Here is a 13,251-nt window from a genome sequence, read left to right on the forward strand (position 1 = left end):
TGCCTGAGGCCATCCAAGAGACGGGCCCACTGGTTTCCCAAACCCTAGACTGCTGGTCTCCTGCACCCCGGGCAAGCCAACTGGACCAAACCGAGGGCACCGTCAAAGCCCCGGAAGGATCTACCATTCCCTGCTGCCACTTAATGGAGTTCCAAATCCCGAGTCTCCTTCTTGCTAGATTTTCCAGATTTTGCCTAAGCTACTGATGTCCCAGTTCGCTCACACTTTCCCGACAAGGCAAGGAGCTGCTCTAAGGTACCGCCTTCAAGTATGCGGAAGGACTAAGCCACCATCTGAGATGATGAATTAACCTTTATCTGCATCCTAGGCTGCCCCACCCCACCCCCATTCTGTGCTGGAGATTCCAGGGCCTTGTGCCTGCTAAGCATCAGCTCTGTCACTGAGCAACAACATGCCCTTCCCTGCGTTGGTCATTTTCTTTCCACTTATCTCTGAAGACTGTCTTCAGATCCTACCTCTAGAACTTACACAAATAAAGCCTAAATAGATTGTAAAATAAAAAGACAACCTTGCAGCTAGAATTAGTGAAACGTAATGGTAGTGTTAAACAATTAAATAGCCACCAATTACAGGTGACTAGTTAAAGTAGCTAAAATTAGTGAAATTTAAAAGAAAAGAGAAGAAAAAAAGGCCCAAGCCCCTGGTTCTACGCTTATTGGAATGCACATACACTACTGCATCTCAAGTACACTACCAAGCTGGGCAGAGCAGACAGACAGGGACGCTGCCAATATCCAGACGCTTCTGCAGACAGCGTGGTTCCAGCTGCTGACCTCACAAGGGTGGAAGGCAAGGAGCCAAGGCTCAGGGTAGCACAGGAAGCTGGGGTGTCAGAGCCACAGCCGAACCTGCTGGCATCAGCATGGTCACACAAAGTCAGGGGAAAGGGGGCGGAGACTCAGCCAGGGCAACCGTTCGCCTTCCATTTTCTACCTACTGTTTTATCTCCGTCTTGTGGTCCAGGTGATGAGCGTTGGGGTTTCTCTGGGCCAGGGAAGCATGAAAGCCAATCTCCTTGTGATGAAAAAGAGGAATGGGGAGTGAGGGGGGAAGGTTCTGGTTAAAAGGTGCAAGAAAGCATTTCCAGCACTGGAAATTGACATCATCTCAAAATTCCTCTGGTGACCTACGGTTTTCCTCTCGTGACTTCTTTGTTGAAAATGGCTTCCAGAGCCTGTTCAGAGTTCGGAACTCGGTATGCCGAGAGATTGACTGACTGTGCCGCCCTGCAGACCCGGCACTGAATGAAATCCCTCTCCCTACTTGAAGTAAAGGCAGTTGCTACTGTCACACTCACGCCAGTGGGCCCCAAAGCTGACCAGGGTTGACTTCAAGAGTCTTGAGTTAAAGAATTCCAGATGCCTTGTGGTCTGGTACTTGACCCGCTCACAAGGAAAAAAGGAAGGTCAGAGAGAAACAGTGTGATACAGAACTGGGTGTAGAGTACGGGTCTCTAGGCCTCCTGGGCCAAGCAACTCCCTACTGTGTTCAGGGCCTCACTCCGGGAAGAGTGGCTTTCTCCAAGACCTGACAAACTGTACCTCAACCCCATGCTGTCCTCAAGCTCTGCCACCACAGCCTCTGTCTGAGCATTCCGTCTCTGCTGTTCTGCTCCTTGTGGGCGCAGGACAATAAAGACGGCCCAGGATGCTGGTACTGAGAGTCTCCAAAATGAAATGTCACGGTAGAAGGGCATTCAAGGGAACACAAGACAAATAGTCTCAGAACTAATTCCAGCCTGGCTGTATCAGGAAAAGATGCCCCAGAACTGTGCAAGCCTGGAAGCCAAGCAATATTCCAACATTCCTCCATTTTTGGACAGCGGTCCGGGAGGCTGCATCAGATCACTGCGTGGGGTGGAAGCAACTAAGATATTGGAAGTCAAGGAGCTGGAGAGATGGCTCAGTGGTTAAGAGCACTGACTGCTCTTCTGAAGGTCCTGAGTTCAAATCCCAGCAACCACATGGTGGCTCACAACCATACTTAATGAGATCTGTTGCTGCCCTCTTGTGGGGTGTCTGAAGACAGCTACAGTGTACTTACATACAATTAAAAAAAAAAAAAAAAAAAAAAAGAGTGCCGTTTTGCCTCAGCGTGTAAGAACTTTGCTTCCCTGAGGCTCTGTCCTCACTAAATGAGGCAGCTGTGAAGCTAGCCAGCCTACCTGTATAAAATCATCATCAGCGAGTCATTTCCATATCAGAAAGCTCTGCTGGGCCACACGGCAGACGGCTCAGTATACACATAGCCACGGAGGGGAAAATCAAGGATGAGACGGAATTGATGGCATGAGGCTCGACACGATGGTTTCACTGCATACGCAGTTTCCCTAAGTTTAATTGCGACCCTTACCACTGGCCGCAACACACTGATCTCACTTAGGCTGGACCGTCTGAACCCTTTCCAGTCACCGTGCATGCTCGCTCTCCCTCGGTCTGCTACAGTGCGGACGTTAAAGTGGAAGTGGGAAGTCCGTTGGACAGACAGAGGGAGAGAGAGGAAGGACAGACATGAACCCCCTGGTTTCCTAAAGCAAGATGACCAAATTCCCCTACAAGTCTAGCAGGAAGGGAGGGAGGGAGGGAGAGAGGAGGGGAGGGAGGGAGGGAGGGAGAGAGGGAAGAGCGCCAGCCTCCTGGCTGCACACGCCCAGCACAGGAAGAAATAATATTTTTCAATGGCAACTGAGCAATTTAACTCTCCACAGCAGGTGTCTTTGTCAAGACTGATGATTTTCAGGAAATAGCTAAAACTAAAAATGAAAATGTGTTTTCCCTCTCATCTTTTTCTTTTATGTGTATGTATGTGTGTGGAGGTTGGAGGATGACGACTTTTGGAAGTCAGATCTTGCCTACCATGGGTCCCAGGGATCACACGTGAGTTGTCAGGCTTCCACAGGAAGCACCTTCACCTGCTGAGTCGCCTTGCCAGCCCTGCCTCATCTCTTTCTTACCCATTCACTGACGCCCAGTTAATTAAGCAACTGACCTTATGACTCTTGGAAAAGTTCGTGGCTTATAGAGGACGTTTGAATCCGGCTTAACTACTTTCTTTTTTTAAAAAAAAAAAAAAGATGTATTTATTTATTATATATAAGTACACCGTAACTGTCTTCAGACACACCAGAAGAGGGGGCATTGTGAGCCACCATGTGATTGCTGGGATTTGAACTCAGGACCTCTGGAAGAGCAGACAGTGCTCTCTTAACTGCTGAGCCATCTCTCCAGTCCCCGCTTAACAACTTTAGTCAGTGATTATATCTTACTGCTTTGTAAAAGTGATACAAAGTTTTCAGGAATTAGCTACCTCGATGATCTTGATGATATCTCGGGGACCAATGATTTCAGGGTCAAACTTCACGTGGGCTTTGCTGGTGGCGAGGGCCACAGAGGCGTAACTGATACCATTTGTCCTTGTGAGCTTGGACTCTATGTTGTGGACACAGGAAGCACAGGTCATCCCTGTGATCTGCAAGACAGGAGGACAAAAATCCCAAGACTGAGACGAGCCTTTCCAATGTACTCAGGAACTGAAGTGGCAAGTAACTACTTCCCCAAGTGGCAAGTAACTACTTCCCCTCCACAGATGACAATCCCGGCGGTGGCTTTCCCCCAAACTGCAGTGTAGGCATTTAGCCAGTGGCTGCAGACCGAGGTTTGGCTTTTAGAAAGCCACACCTTTTTCACAACGTGAAAAACTCCACATTGTGTTCTCTCACCAGCAACACTGTAGCAACCACTGCATATCAGGTGAGTGGAAGTGCACCTTTGCAAAATCCTCGGAACACTTACAGTCTAAGTTTCAAGTGTCACTGCGATCTGGTCTGCTCTAGTGCCCTGCTGGCTCCAATGGAGATAAAGTCAGTGCCACGTTATCAAGAGAACAGTGTTTAGGAAATGACGGCTGCAGTGGGTGGACTATGAGCTGCTCCTAAAACGTGCAGAGGGCATGACGGGTGACGGTAAGGGTCACGACAGAGGATAATCAAAAGGCAGTGTGGCATGAGGTGTTCAGGAAGTGTGATGATTTCTATATGCTCAGTCCAGGGAATGGCTCTATTGGAAGGTGCGGCCTTGTTCAAGAAGCTGAGGCCTTGTTGGAGTAGGCGTGGCACTGTGGGTGTGGCCTTTAAGACCCTCATCCTAGCTGCCTGGAAGCCAGTATTCTGCTAGCAGCCTTCAGATGAAGATGTAGAGCTCTCAGCTCCTCCTGCAGCATGCCTGACTGGATGCTGTCATGTTCTACCTTGATGATAATGGCCGCCATGCTCTGCCTTGATGACAATGGCCTGAACCTCTGAAACTGTCAGCCAGCCTCGACTAAATGCTGTCCTTACAAGAGTTGCCTTGGTCATGGGGGTCTGTTCACAGCAGTAAAACCCTTACTAAGACAAGTAGCCAGGCTGAGAAGGGCAATGGATACACAAGGAAGAAGGCAGGTCTGCAGGACTCACTGGCTGGACCACGGCATGCAGGCTTGTGAGCGCTCATCCAAAGAAAAGAGCTGCCGTGCTGGCAGCTGATGCAGAGCTACGGGAGGAGTGTCGGCCATCGCGACAATGCAATTAGACCTGCACTTCCAAGTGTGCAGCGGAGATCCAGAACAGATGCCCAGAGAGCCACTGGCCCAGGGAGCAACGAGAGACCCACTGGACCCCAGAGAGCCACGAGAGACCCACTGGATCCCAGGGAGCAACGAGAGATCCACTGGATCCCAGAGAGCCATGAAAGATCCACTGGATCCCAGAGAGCAATGAGAGATCCCAGAGAGCCACGAGAGACCCACTGGATCCCAGGGAGCAACGAGAGACCCACTGGAATTAGGGAGCAAGAAAGGAATTTCCCTGTTGCTGACGCACTCAACACTCAGTGTGGCATGGTTCTCATGCACAAGACAAGAAAGGGAGAACCATCAGGCAATGATGGCTCATCTGCTCTTAGGGCTCAGTGGGCTACGCACACGTTACAGGTCTACAGGTATCTCACTGTAACTCCTAAGCTCCCTTTCATCTTTGCAGTGATAATTTTATTAGGCACTCGCAACATGCTAGGTGCTGCCTTGGGCGCTGTATTGTTCTCGCCGGGCCTAGAGAGGAGGCCTCTAACCTCAAGCGTTGACAGGGTTACTAACTTGTGCACAGGGAGGCAAGCTGTGGGAGACCAGGCTAACAAATGGCCCTGCAGTAGCGGAGCAAGAAGCTAAACTGGTACCCGTGGCACCCCTGCCATACCAGAGTCCCAGAACCCTGGGGCTGGGGGGGGGGGAGGGGAGAAAAGGCTTTAAGTGTGACATCATATGCCCCTGCTGGATATAGATGAAGCGCATCAGAGAGCCTAGACTACAGACGAAGGGCACAAGTTCTAGGCCGGGGTATGAATCAGTGGAAGGGCACGTGCCTAGCCTGTGCAAACAAATGAATACAGAGGTTCACATAAAACGTTCAACTGGTTGCGTTGGTACAGGCCTCGAATCCCAATACTTGGGAGGCAGAAGCAGGCAGAGCTCTGTGAGTTTGAGGCCAGTCTTGTCTACAAGTTTCAGGCCAGCCAGAACTAAATAATGAGACCCTGTTTTAAAAAGCAATCAAACAAAAAAAGCATAATAAGACCCTGTTTAGAGGGGGAGTGGGGAGGGGGTCAGCTTAAAGAAAGAAGACCATAATATAGTACACTGATGAGTTCTCACTTTTTCTGATATTCAATTTATTATTTGCTTGTGCGTGTCTATGAATATAGGAACGCACTTTTTCCAAGGCCTCCATGTGGAGATGAGAGAACAACTTGTGGGAGTCGGTTCTCTCTTTTGAGGATTAAACATAGATGTCGAGCTTGGCGGTAAGCACCGTCACCCACTGAGCCTCCCCAAGGCCACATTTACTGGCTTTCTGTATGTGTATGCACACACACGTGCACACAGTGCGCATGTGCACGTAGGAGACACAGGGAGATGTCACTATTAACTGCTTTCTCCCTTATCAAGGCAGGTAAGTCTCTGAATCCAGAGCTTGCCAACACAGCTGTCCCGAGTAGCCACAGGGACTGTCTCTGTTTCCTTAGAGTTGCCATTACAGCTCTGCAGGCCCGCCTGGCTCTGTGTTGAGGATCTGAACTCTGGTCCTCAGGATGGCATAGTAAGTACGATTCTATTTCCTGAGGCATCTCCCTATCACCATTTGATTTGGGTTTTCTGTGCAGTGTCTCAGTGGGCCAAGGTACCTACTGTGTGCTGATCTAGAGGATTGAACAGAGTTCCTCCCCACATTGTGATGCCTGCTGTAACCAGGAAGTATTAGCTCTGTCCTTCAGCATGCAGCCACTGGTACAAAGGGTAGGCTCTTCAGAGAATGCAGCTTATCAGGGGCTCGATGTGCCTCACATCCTCCATATTCCTCACATCCTCCTCAAACATTGACTTACCATTAATGGCAGAGACTAAATACACAAGGAAGCATGAGGCCTCCTTACCTCAGTAAAGCAATATTACTCAATTTTGGCCGGGCTGTGGGGTTCTTTATGTCTCCCTTTGTTTACAAAAAGCATTTTCTACAAACATGATCTGAACAGAGGACAGCAAATACCAGAACTGACTCTGGTTTTCAGTAATGTGTTGGTGTGCAACTGTAATAGTGGACAGACAGAAAACACTGTGGTAACAACCACTCCCTCAGGAATTCACCTCCATTCCCTCAGGAGGTTTAGGGCTCCTGGTCACTCAGCTTGTAGTCACTGGTGTGCCTACAAGTCTCAACTTGCACGTTGTCTCATTTTAGGAGAAACAGGATAGAATCTGGGGTCTTTCTGTCTATTAGCTCTATGTACGCCAGACCTAGATATGCCACTGAATGGAGCTGGCTTCTCCACGGACTTGGGTGTCCTGTCGAGAGATGCCTGCAGGTGGTTGGCTTCAGACTTGAAGGACTGTGCCACAACGAGCATCTCAAAGTACCATGCTGACCAAGGCCCATCACCACCCGCGGCTTCTCTGCTCTAGATGTTTACACTTCGCCATCTTTCCCTCTTGACTTTGGGTATATGCAACAGGAAGTCCTCCTCTCACTCTCCCTCACAAACTGAACAGGTCAAACAAAACAGCATCTGCCCAGCAGCCAACAAGTACAAGGATAGCACTGTCATAAGGCGTCATAGCACTCTCCACCTTCCACAGACTGTGTTTTTGTGACCCTCGATTGTAAAATTATTTTCATTGCTACTTCATAACTGTCATTTCGCTACTGTTATGAACTGTAATGTAAATGTGTTTTCTGATGGTCTCACGAGACCTCTGTGAAAAGGTCATTGGACAGCCTCCCCAACAAAGACATTAGAACCTGCAGGTTGAGAGCCAGCTCCAGGGATAGCCACTGCACTTACAATCAGTTCGATGTCACCTTCAGAGACTGTGTTGTCCTCCATGATCGATGCTTCAAAGCCCAGGTCCTCAATGAGCTGAGCTATCCTGGGAGGCTGGATGACCTCTGGATCATACTTGACCTCTGCCTTGCCCGACATCAAGGCCACCAACACGGAGAGAACACCTGCAACCATCAGGTCACAACTGTGACTCTGGGCGTGGCAACCGGGCTGATATTGTTGTCCTCATGATTTAACCAAGAAATCCTCTAGAACAGTAGCTCTCAAAACTGGCTGGGTGTGAGCGTCTCTTGGGGAACCGTGAACAACTTGGACAGCTCCTAACACATGCCAGGCAGCTCAGGATCTCCCAAGGTAAATGTCAAATGTCATTTTTCAAAGGCTTCTCAGGTGACTCTAACTTAAGAGTCAGGTTAGAGAGCTACTGTTGATGAGCAACCCTTCTCCGACATTAATGTGCACAGGAGCCACCTGAGGACCGTGTTAAATCAGACTCTGGTTTGATGGGTCAGAGATTCTGAATGCCCGTCCAGAGTCCCTGGGGATGCCAAGCCTTTAGAAGGTCCATTGCATGTGCATCATGCAAAGGGTGTAACTGCAGTGAGCACAACCTCTGTCACAGGAAGGCCTACTTTTCTTTCCCCTTCCTGACATGCAAGGGAAAAATAAAATGGCTTTATTTATTCTTTTCAAGTTTTAAAGGATTTCCAAAAGTGAAGAAAAAAAAAAAAAAAAACCCTGCAGATCACCTGGCTAATACTATTGTGTTAGTTTAAGGAGAAGAAAGTCACATTCAAACAAACCAAAGGCATGATATGCTTTAAAATACGCCATGGAAGACAGAAGCAAGAGGTTAAAGTCAGGAGCAGAAACATTTAAGTACCATAAAATTCCATTTTAATCTATCTGCAGCCAGGCCACAGTTGACAAAGGTCCGCCTGCCACACACCTCCGTTTATGACGATGACCCAAGCAAGGGCTTCGGTACTTTGAAAGAGTGAACAGAAGGCTAGAAAAGTGGGACGGGCTGAGCTAAGCCTCATGCAGGGCCAGGTGTCAGAGCACAGTCATGCAGCCACTGGGCCAGTTCTGCTTCAGGGATGTCGGTGGGATCACCACCAGAGTATTTCCAAATGGAAACAAGAACGAGATTTTGTTGCACTTTCAGGTTTAAGAAGCAATATGGTATATATCATCGGGAGGGCAAGCCCAGCAAACCAAGAATGCATTAGCTTTTGGAGTCAACAGGAGAGAGTGTCTGAAACTGGAAATTCTAAACACGGGTTGGTGTTTCATTTTTCTGTAGAGGGACTGATGGCATGAGGGCGAGAGACTGGGGAAAGCTAATTGAGAAAGCATTCCATAGAATGTTCCTTGACTTTCAGACTAGGTTTTCATGGCTAATGTGCTCAGAGATCTACTTTGTAACAAAATAAATGCTTAAGGGGCAGAAGGCCAACCATACAGGGAGACATTAGACAAACATCTACAGTACAGCATAATGGGCTTGCTGTCAGATTGTCAGGGTTACTGATAAAGTCGTTCGACATGGCTGCCGGCCTCTTACCAGCATGTCTCTGAAGACTCCTTTCTATGTTAGACACACAGGACGCACAAGTCATGCCTTTGATCTGTACAAAGCACTTCTGTGATGCTGTTGCTCCCGGAGATGGTGGGGTAGCTGATGAGTGGCCAGGACCTTGGTGTGTGGGGAATCCTCTAGTGTCAGAAGGCGTGTTTTGCGCAGATCCTGGTGTATCACCCACGGCTTGTGGCACAGAATTCCCAGAACTGAAGTTTCTGACACGGTTAGTAGTAAAGTTTTCTAAAATAGAATTTGAGAAACAATCAGAGGAAAAAAAAAAGGCTTCTGCTCGTTACAACGGGATATTCAAATTGAAGCTCCTAGAGAGGTGATATCAGGACTGGCATTTCCAACAGGGCCTCTCCCTCCTGTACCTTTCAGATAGGACCTTTTTGTTGGGTGACAAGCACTGCAAACTCTCCTCTGAGCCTGCATTTTGTGCTCTCATCCTTCTGATGTCTTTGGGTAAACACAGTTCTTATGCTAATTCAGTCAATCCGTTTACATGCTTAATTTTCTTAATACATTCTTCCTCAACTTGGCAAAAGTATTCATGAAATTTTCCTCCCAAAGCACTAGGTTTCTTTGTATACACGTGTGATCTCTCCCTCTCTCTCTCTCTCTCTCTCTCTCTCTCTCTCTCTCTTTCACTCTGTGTGTGTGGGGGGGTGCTGTATGTATGTGCTCATGCACTCATGTATGCACACATGAGTATGTGTGTGGGAACACATGGATATACCTGCATGTAGAGGACACAGGTTGACATCACATGTCTACATATGTGAGAGATACGCATGGGTATAAATACACGAGGAGGATGCAGGTTGATATCACATGTCTACATATGTATGTGGGGGCTACATGTGGGTGTATATGCATATAAAGAACAGGGATTGAAATCAGGTGTCTTCTTTGATGTCTCTATTCACTGAAGCAGCTTCCTTCACTAAACGCAGAGTCTGCTGATTCGGCGCTCCAGCTAGCCAGCGTGTTCTGCGCAGCTGCTGTTTCAACACAAGCTGCTGTGTTGAGATTACAAGTGGGTGCCAGTCCCACTCAGATATCATGTCAGCGCTGGGAACCCGGAGCCCAGTTCTCACCCTTGCACAGCAAGCGCTGTACCTACTAAGCTATCTTGCGGATTCTTGTAAAAGTTTTAATAAACTCCCACAGTCAGGCCTATAATAAACTTTATTTTTTATGTAGCATATAAGGGAATAGGCAAGGTTAATTTCTTCCCAGCTCTGATCTTCTTCCATAGCCTGACAAGGCAGCGTCCCAGTGATGTCAACGTGGAGGCCATATTTGCATAGATCTGCCTCTTGGCTCCGTAATATCGACTGGTCTTTTCTCTCTATCCATGTGCCAGTACAGCATTGTGGGTCTTATTTTGCTTTTGGTTATTTTGTTTTGTTTGTTGTTTTGAAGGTATAGCTTACTTAGAATAAGATACACAAATCTGAAGGGTAAGTACTTCTCTGGTTCTAAAAGACTCCTAAATTAGATTCCTGCTGTTACTATAACAAATTGCCACAAACTTAGTAACTCAAAGATCACAAAGTATTAGAGAACTCTAGTCAGTTACACAATGCTATAATCAAGGCATCTGCAGTGCTGTGTCCTTCAAGAGGCTCAATTGGAGAATCATTTATTCCCAGGCTCCCAACCCCACTTCCCCATATTAAAAATCAGCAATCCCAAATGTCTCTTTGTCACATCAATCTATTCCAGCTGGGAAAGGTTGATGGGACATGGCTGGGTCCACTTGGATAATTCAGCATCTTCCTACCTAAGATCCAGTGTTTCGTTACCTGTATAATGTCTGCTTTGGTATTTAAGATTATATACATTCACAGGCCCCACCTTGAGGACCATATTTTTATCTACCACATACACATACACATACACATACACATGCACATACACATAGGCAAAACTAGCCGATCTGTGGTGATCTGAAGGAGATTGGTGCCCATGGCCTCAGATATTTGCATGCTTAGCCCTCAGCTGGTAAACTACCCAGGAAGGATTTGGCCTTGCTGACGGAGGTGTGTCACTGGGAATGGGCTTGAAGGTTTCAAAAGCCCAGCCCAGGCCAAGTGTCTCTCAGCCTGTGGATCAGAATATAGCTCTCAGCTACTTCTCCAGCACCGTGCCTGCCTCCCTGCTACCGAGTTCCCCACCATGATCGTAATGGACTAAGCCCCCGACATTGTAAGCAAGCCCTGAATTAAACGCTTTCTTCTACTCTAAGAGTTGCCTTGGTCGTGGTGTCTTTCCTTAGCAATAGAACAGTGGCTTGTATAACTACCATCCAGACTAATATGGTATGGCTTGATGACAGACTGCCAGTTACTCTTAAACCACAAGTGCAGGGGACAGATACTGACAACAGACTGTGGTTTCTCGGTTTTCCTTCTGAATGAATCTCACATGTCTGTCGGTGTGTGCTGCTCTTTATCTGCCATTTGGTGAATAGCCTCCACTGATCTTAAGAAGTAGCAGGACTGGAGAGATGGCTCAGCGGTTAAGAGCACTGACTGTTCTTCTGAAGATCCTGAGTTCAAATCCCAGCAACCACATGCTGGCTCCCAACCATCCATAATGAGATCTGACTCCCACTTCTAGAGTGTCTGAAAATAGCTACAGTGTACTCACATATAATAAATAAATCTTAAAAAAGGAAGCAGCAGTAGCTCTTCAACATGTAAACAGTACAGTCACAAGCTCACTGGCAGTTTAACCTAAATGAAAACTGCCCAGAGAGGATGTCAGTTAAACTTCAATTTCAGACCAATGTCAGTCTACTTTACTGTAAGTATATCTTCAGTTCTCATAAATTTGCACAAAAGAAATTGCTTAGGGGTTATCTGAAATTCAGCTGGGTGTTTATCTTTTGATTCACTAGATCCCATACTCTATACATGTCTTGGCCTTAGTAACTATAATCCTCATAGTTCTACCTACTATGAATTAGTTCTCTGCTTCCTGTGTTTACTCAGTCAAGTTTAATTACTTTTAATATGTAGTTCCATGGTCATTTCTCTTTGGCTGCCGATAACCTGAGTTTACTTCTGAAACAGTGAGCCTTACACCAAACAGTTTATATTGAGCCTCTTCAATACTTCTTTGGAGTGCGAGATTTACTGTTCTGACATTCTCTTTCGCAACTTTGTTTAAACACACACATAGCACATTCTTTCCAGGGTGTGGAGAAGGTAGTGAGAGAGCAAAACAACACCAGGTACAAAGCGTGTGGCCACCGCATGTCACGGGCTGCACCTGCTGGGGTGGGTGGGGCGGCTGCGTATGGAGGGGAGTCCGTAAAGTATCCCAGTAGAGCAGTCTTCTCATGGACACAGCTCAGCTCAGTGATCAGAGGACAGGGAGTATGGCAAACAGGCCCAGAAGCCCTGGGTACTGCTAGGGCTTTGCCTGAGTGCCCTGGAAGTAGCTCCGGGTACCAACACAGACACACAAAGAGCAGCCGCGGGTTCCAGGCTCTGTGGCTACGATGTTCTGATGCAATTGACAGATCAGGGAGTCATGTTTTAAAACATCACCACTCACAGAACCGTCCCCTCAGCAAATAGGCCTACCAACCTATAGTCCCCTACTCAGTAGACTGTGGTCAGGATCACTTAAGCCCAAAGTGTTTGAGAGTAGCCTAGGTAACAAGGAGAGAGAAAGAGAGAAAGAGAGAGAGAGAGAGAGAGAGAGAGAGAGAGAGAGGGGAGCCCCGCCCCTCCTCCCCTTGGGCCTCACCGGTAGTGCTACCTCTGTGTCCCTGCTCTACTGTCTCCCTATCCTCCTGATGAAGGTTGATCCCCTATCTTCCTGTGTGGTGTGCAGAGGGCTGACGGCCTCTCCCCAGCTAACCCTGACAGATGCTGCCCATCTACCTCTGCTTGCATGGCTGCTGCGTTACTGTAGGAGGCCGCCCGCTCCTCCAGCTGCCACCCGGGGAAATGCTGCCTGCGTTCTCCACCCTGCTCAGTTCATCCCACTCTCCACCCTGAGCTCCCTCCCTCAGATCTGCATCCCCAGCTCCACAGTGCCCTTCAGCATCAGGGAAGAGCTCGTCCTGGGCCATTTCCCATGGCACACGGTCCTTCCTGACCCCAAGCCTGGTGGCTCGGACCTCTGACTTTCTGCTGCTCTGGGTCAAGAACCAGATTCTGATCCTGCTCTGGTCACTCTGCACGCCTCTGAAGCCTCCGGGAAAGCACGGACTTCGCAGCCCAGGGCACTTCTAACACTCTTGGGGCCTTCTTT

At 48.0% G+C, this 13,251-nt stretch overlaps 1 protein-coding gene across 4 annotated transcripts in view; it reads right to left on the reverse strand.

Annotated features, from left to right (window-relative positions):
- The window catches only part of Atp7b (ATPase copper transporting beta), a 77,174-nt gene that overhangs the window by 21,699 nt on the left and 42,224 nt on the right, over positions 1–13,251 (reverse strand). For all 4 annotated transcript variants that reach the window (XR_007974114.1, XM_052162177.1, XM_052162178.1 and 1 more), the window contains 4 exons: positions 8,959–9,216; positions 7,392–7,555; positions 3,328–3,489; positions 959–1,035 (listed from right to left, as the gene is read on the reverse strand). Coding sequence is in view for 3 of the 4 variants with exons in the window: in XM_052162177.1 (XP_052018137.1) it covers positions 959–1,035; positions 3,328–3,489; positions 7,392–7,555; positions 8,959–9,216 (661 nt within the window). In the remaining variant the exon portion in view is untranslated. The remainder of the gene's footprint in view (positions 1–958; positions 1,036–3,327; positions 3,490–7,391; positions 7,556–8,958; positions 9,217–13,251) is intronic.

This window comes from Apodemus sylvaticus, chromosome 18 (assembly GCF_947179515.1).
Source record: "Apodemus sylvaticus chromosome 18, mApoSyl1.1, whole genome shotgun sequence".
In the NCBI taxonomy this organism is placed as follows: domain Eukaryota; kingdom Metazoa; phylum Chordata; class Mammalia; order Rodentia; family Muridae; genus Apodemus; species Apodemus sylvaticus.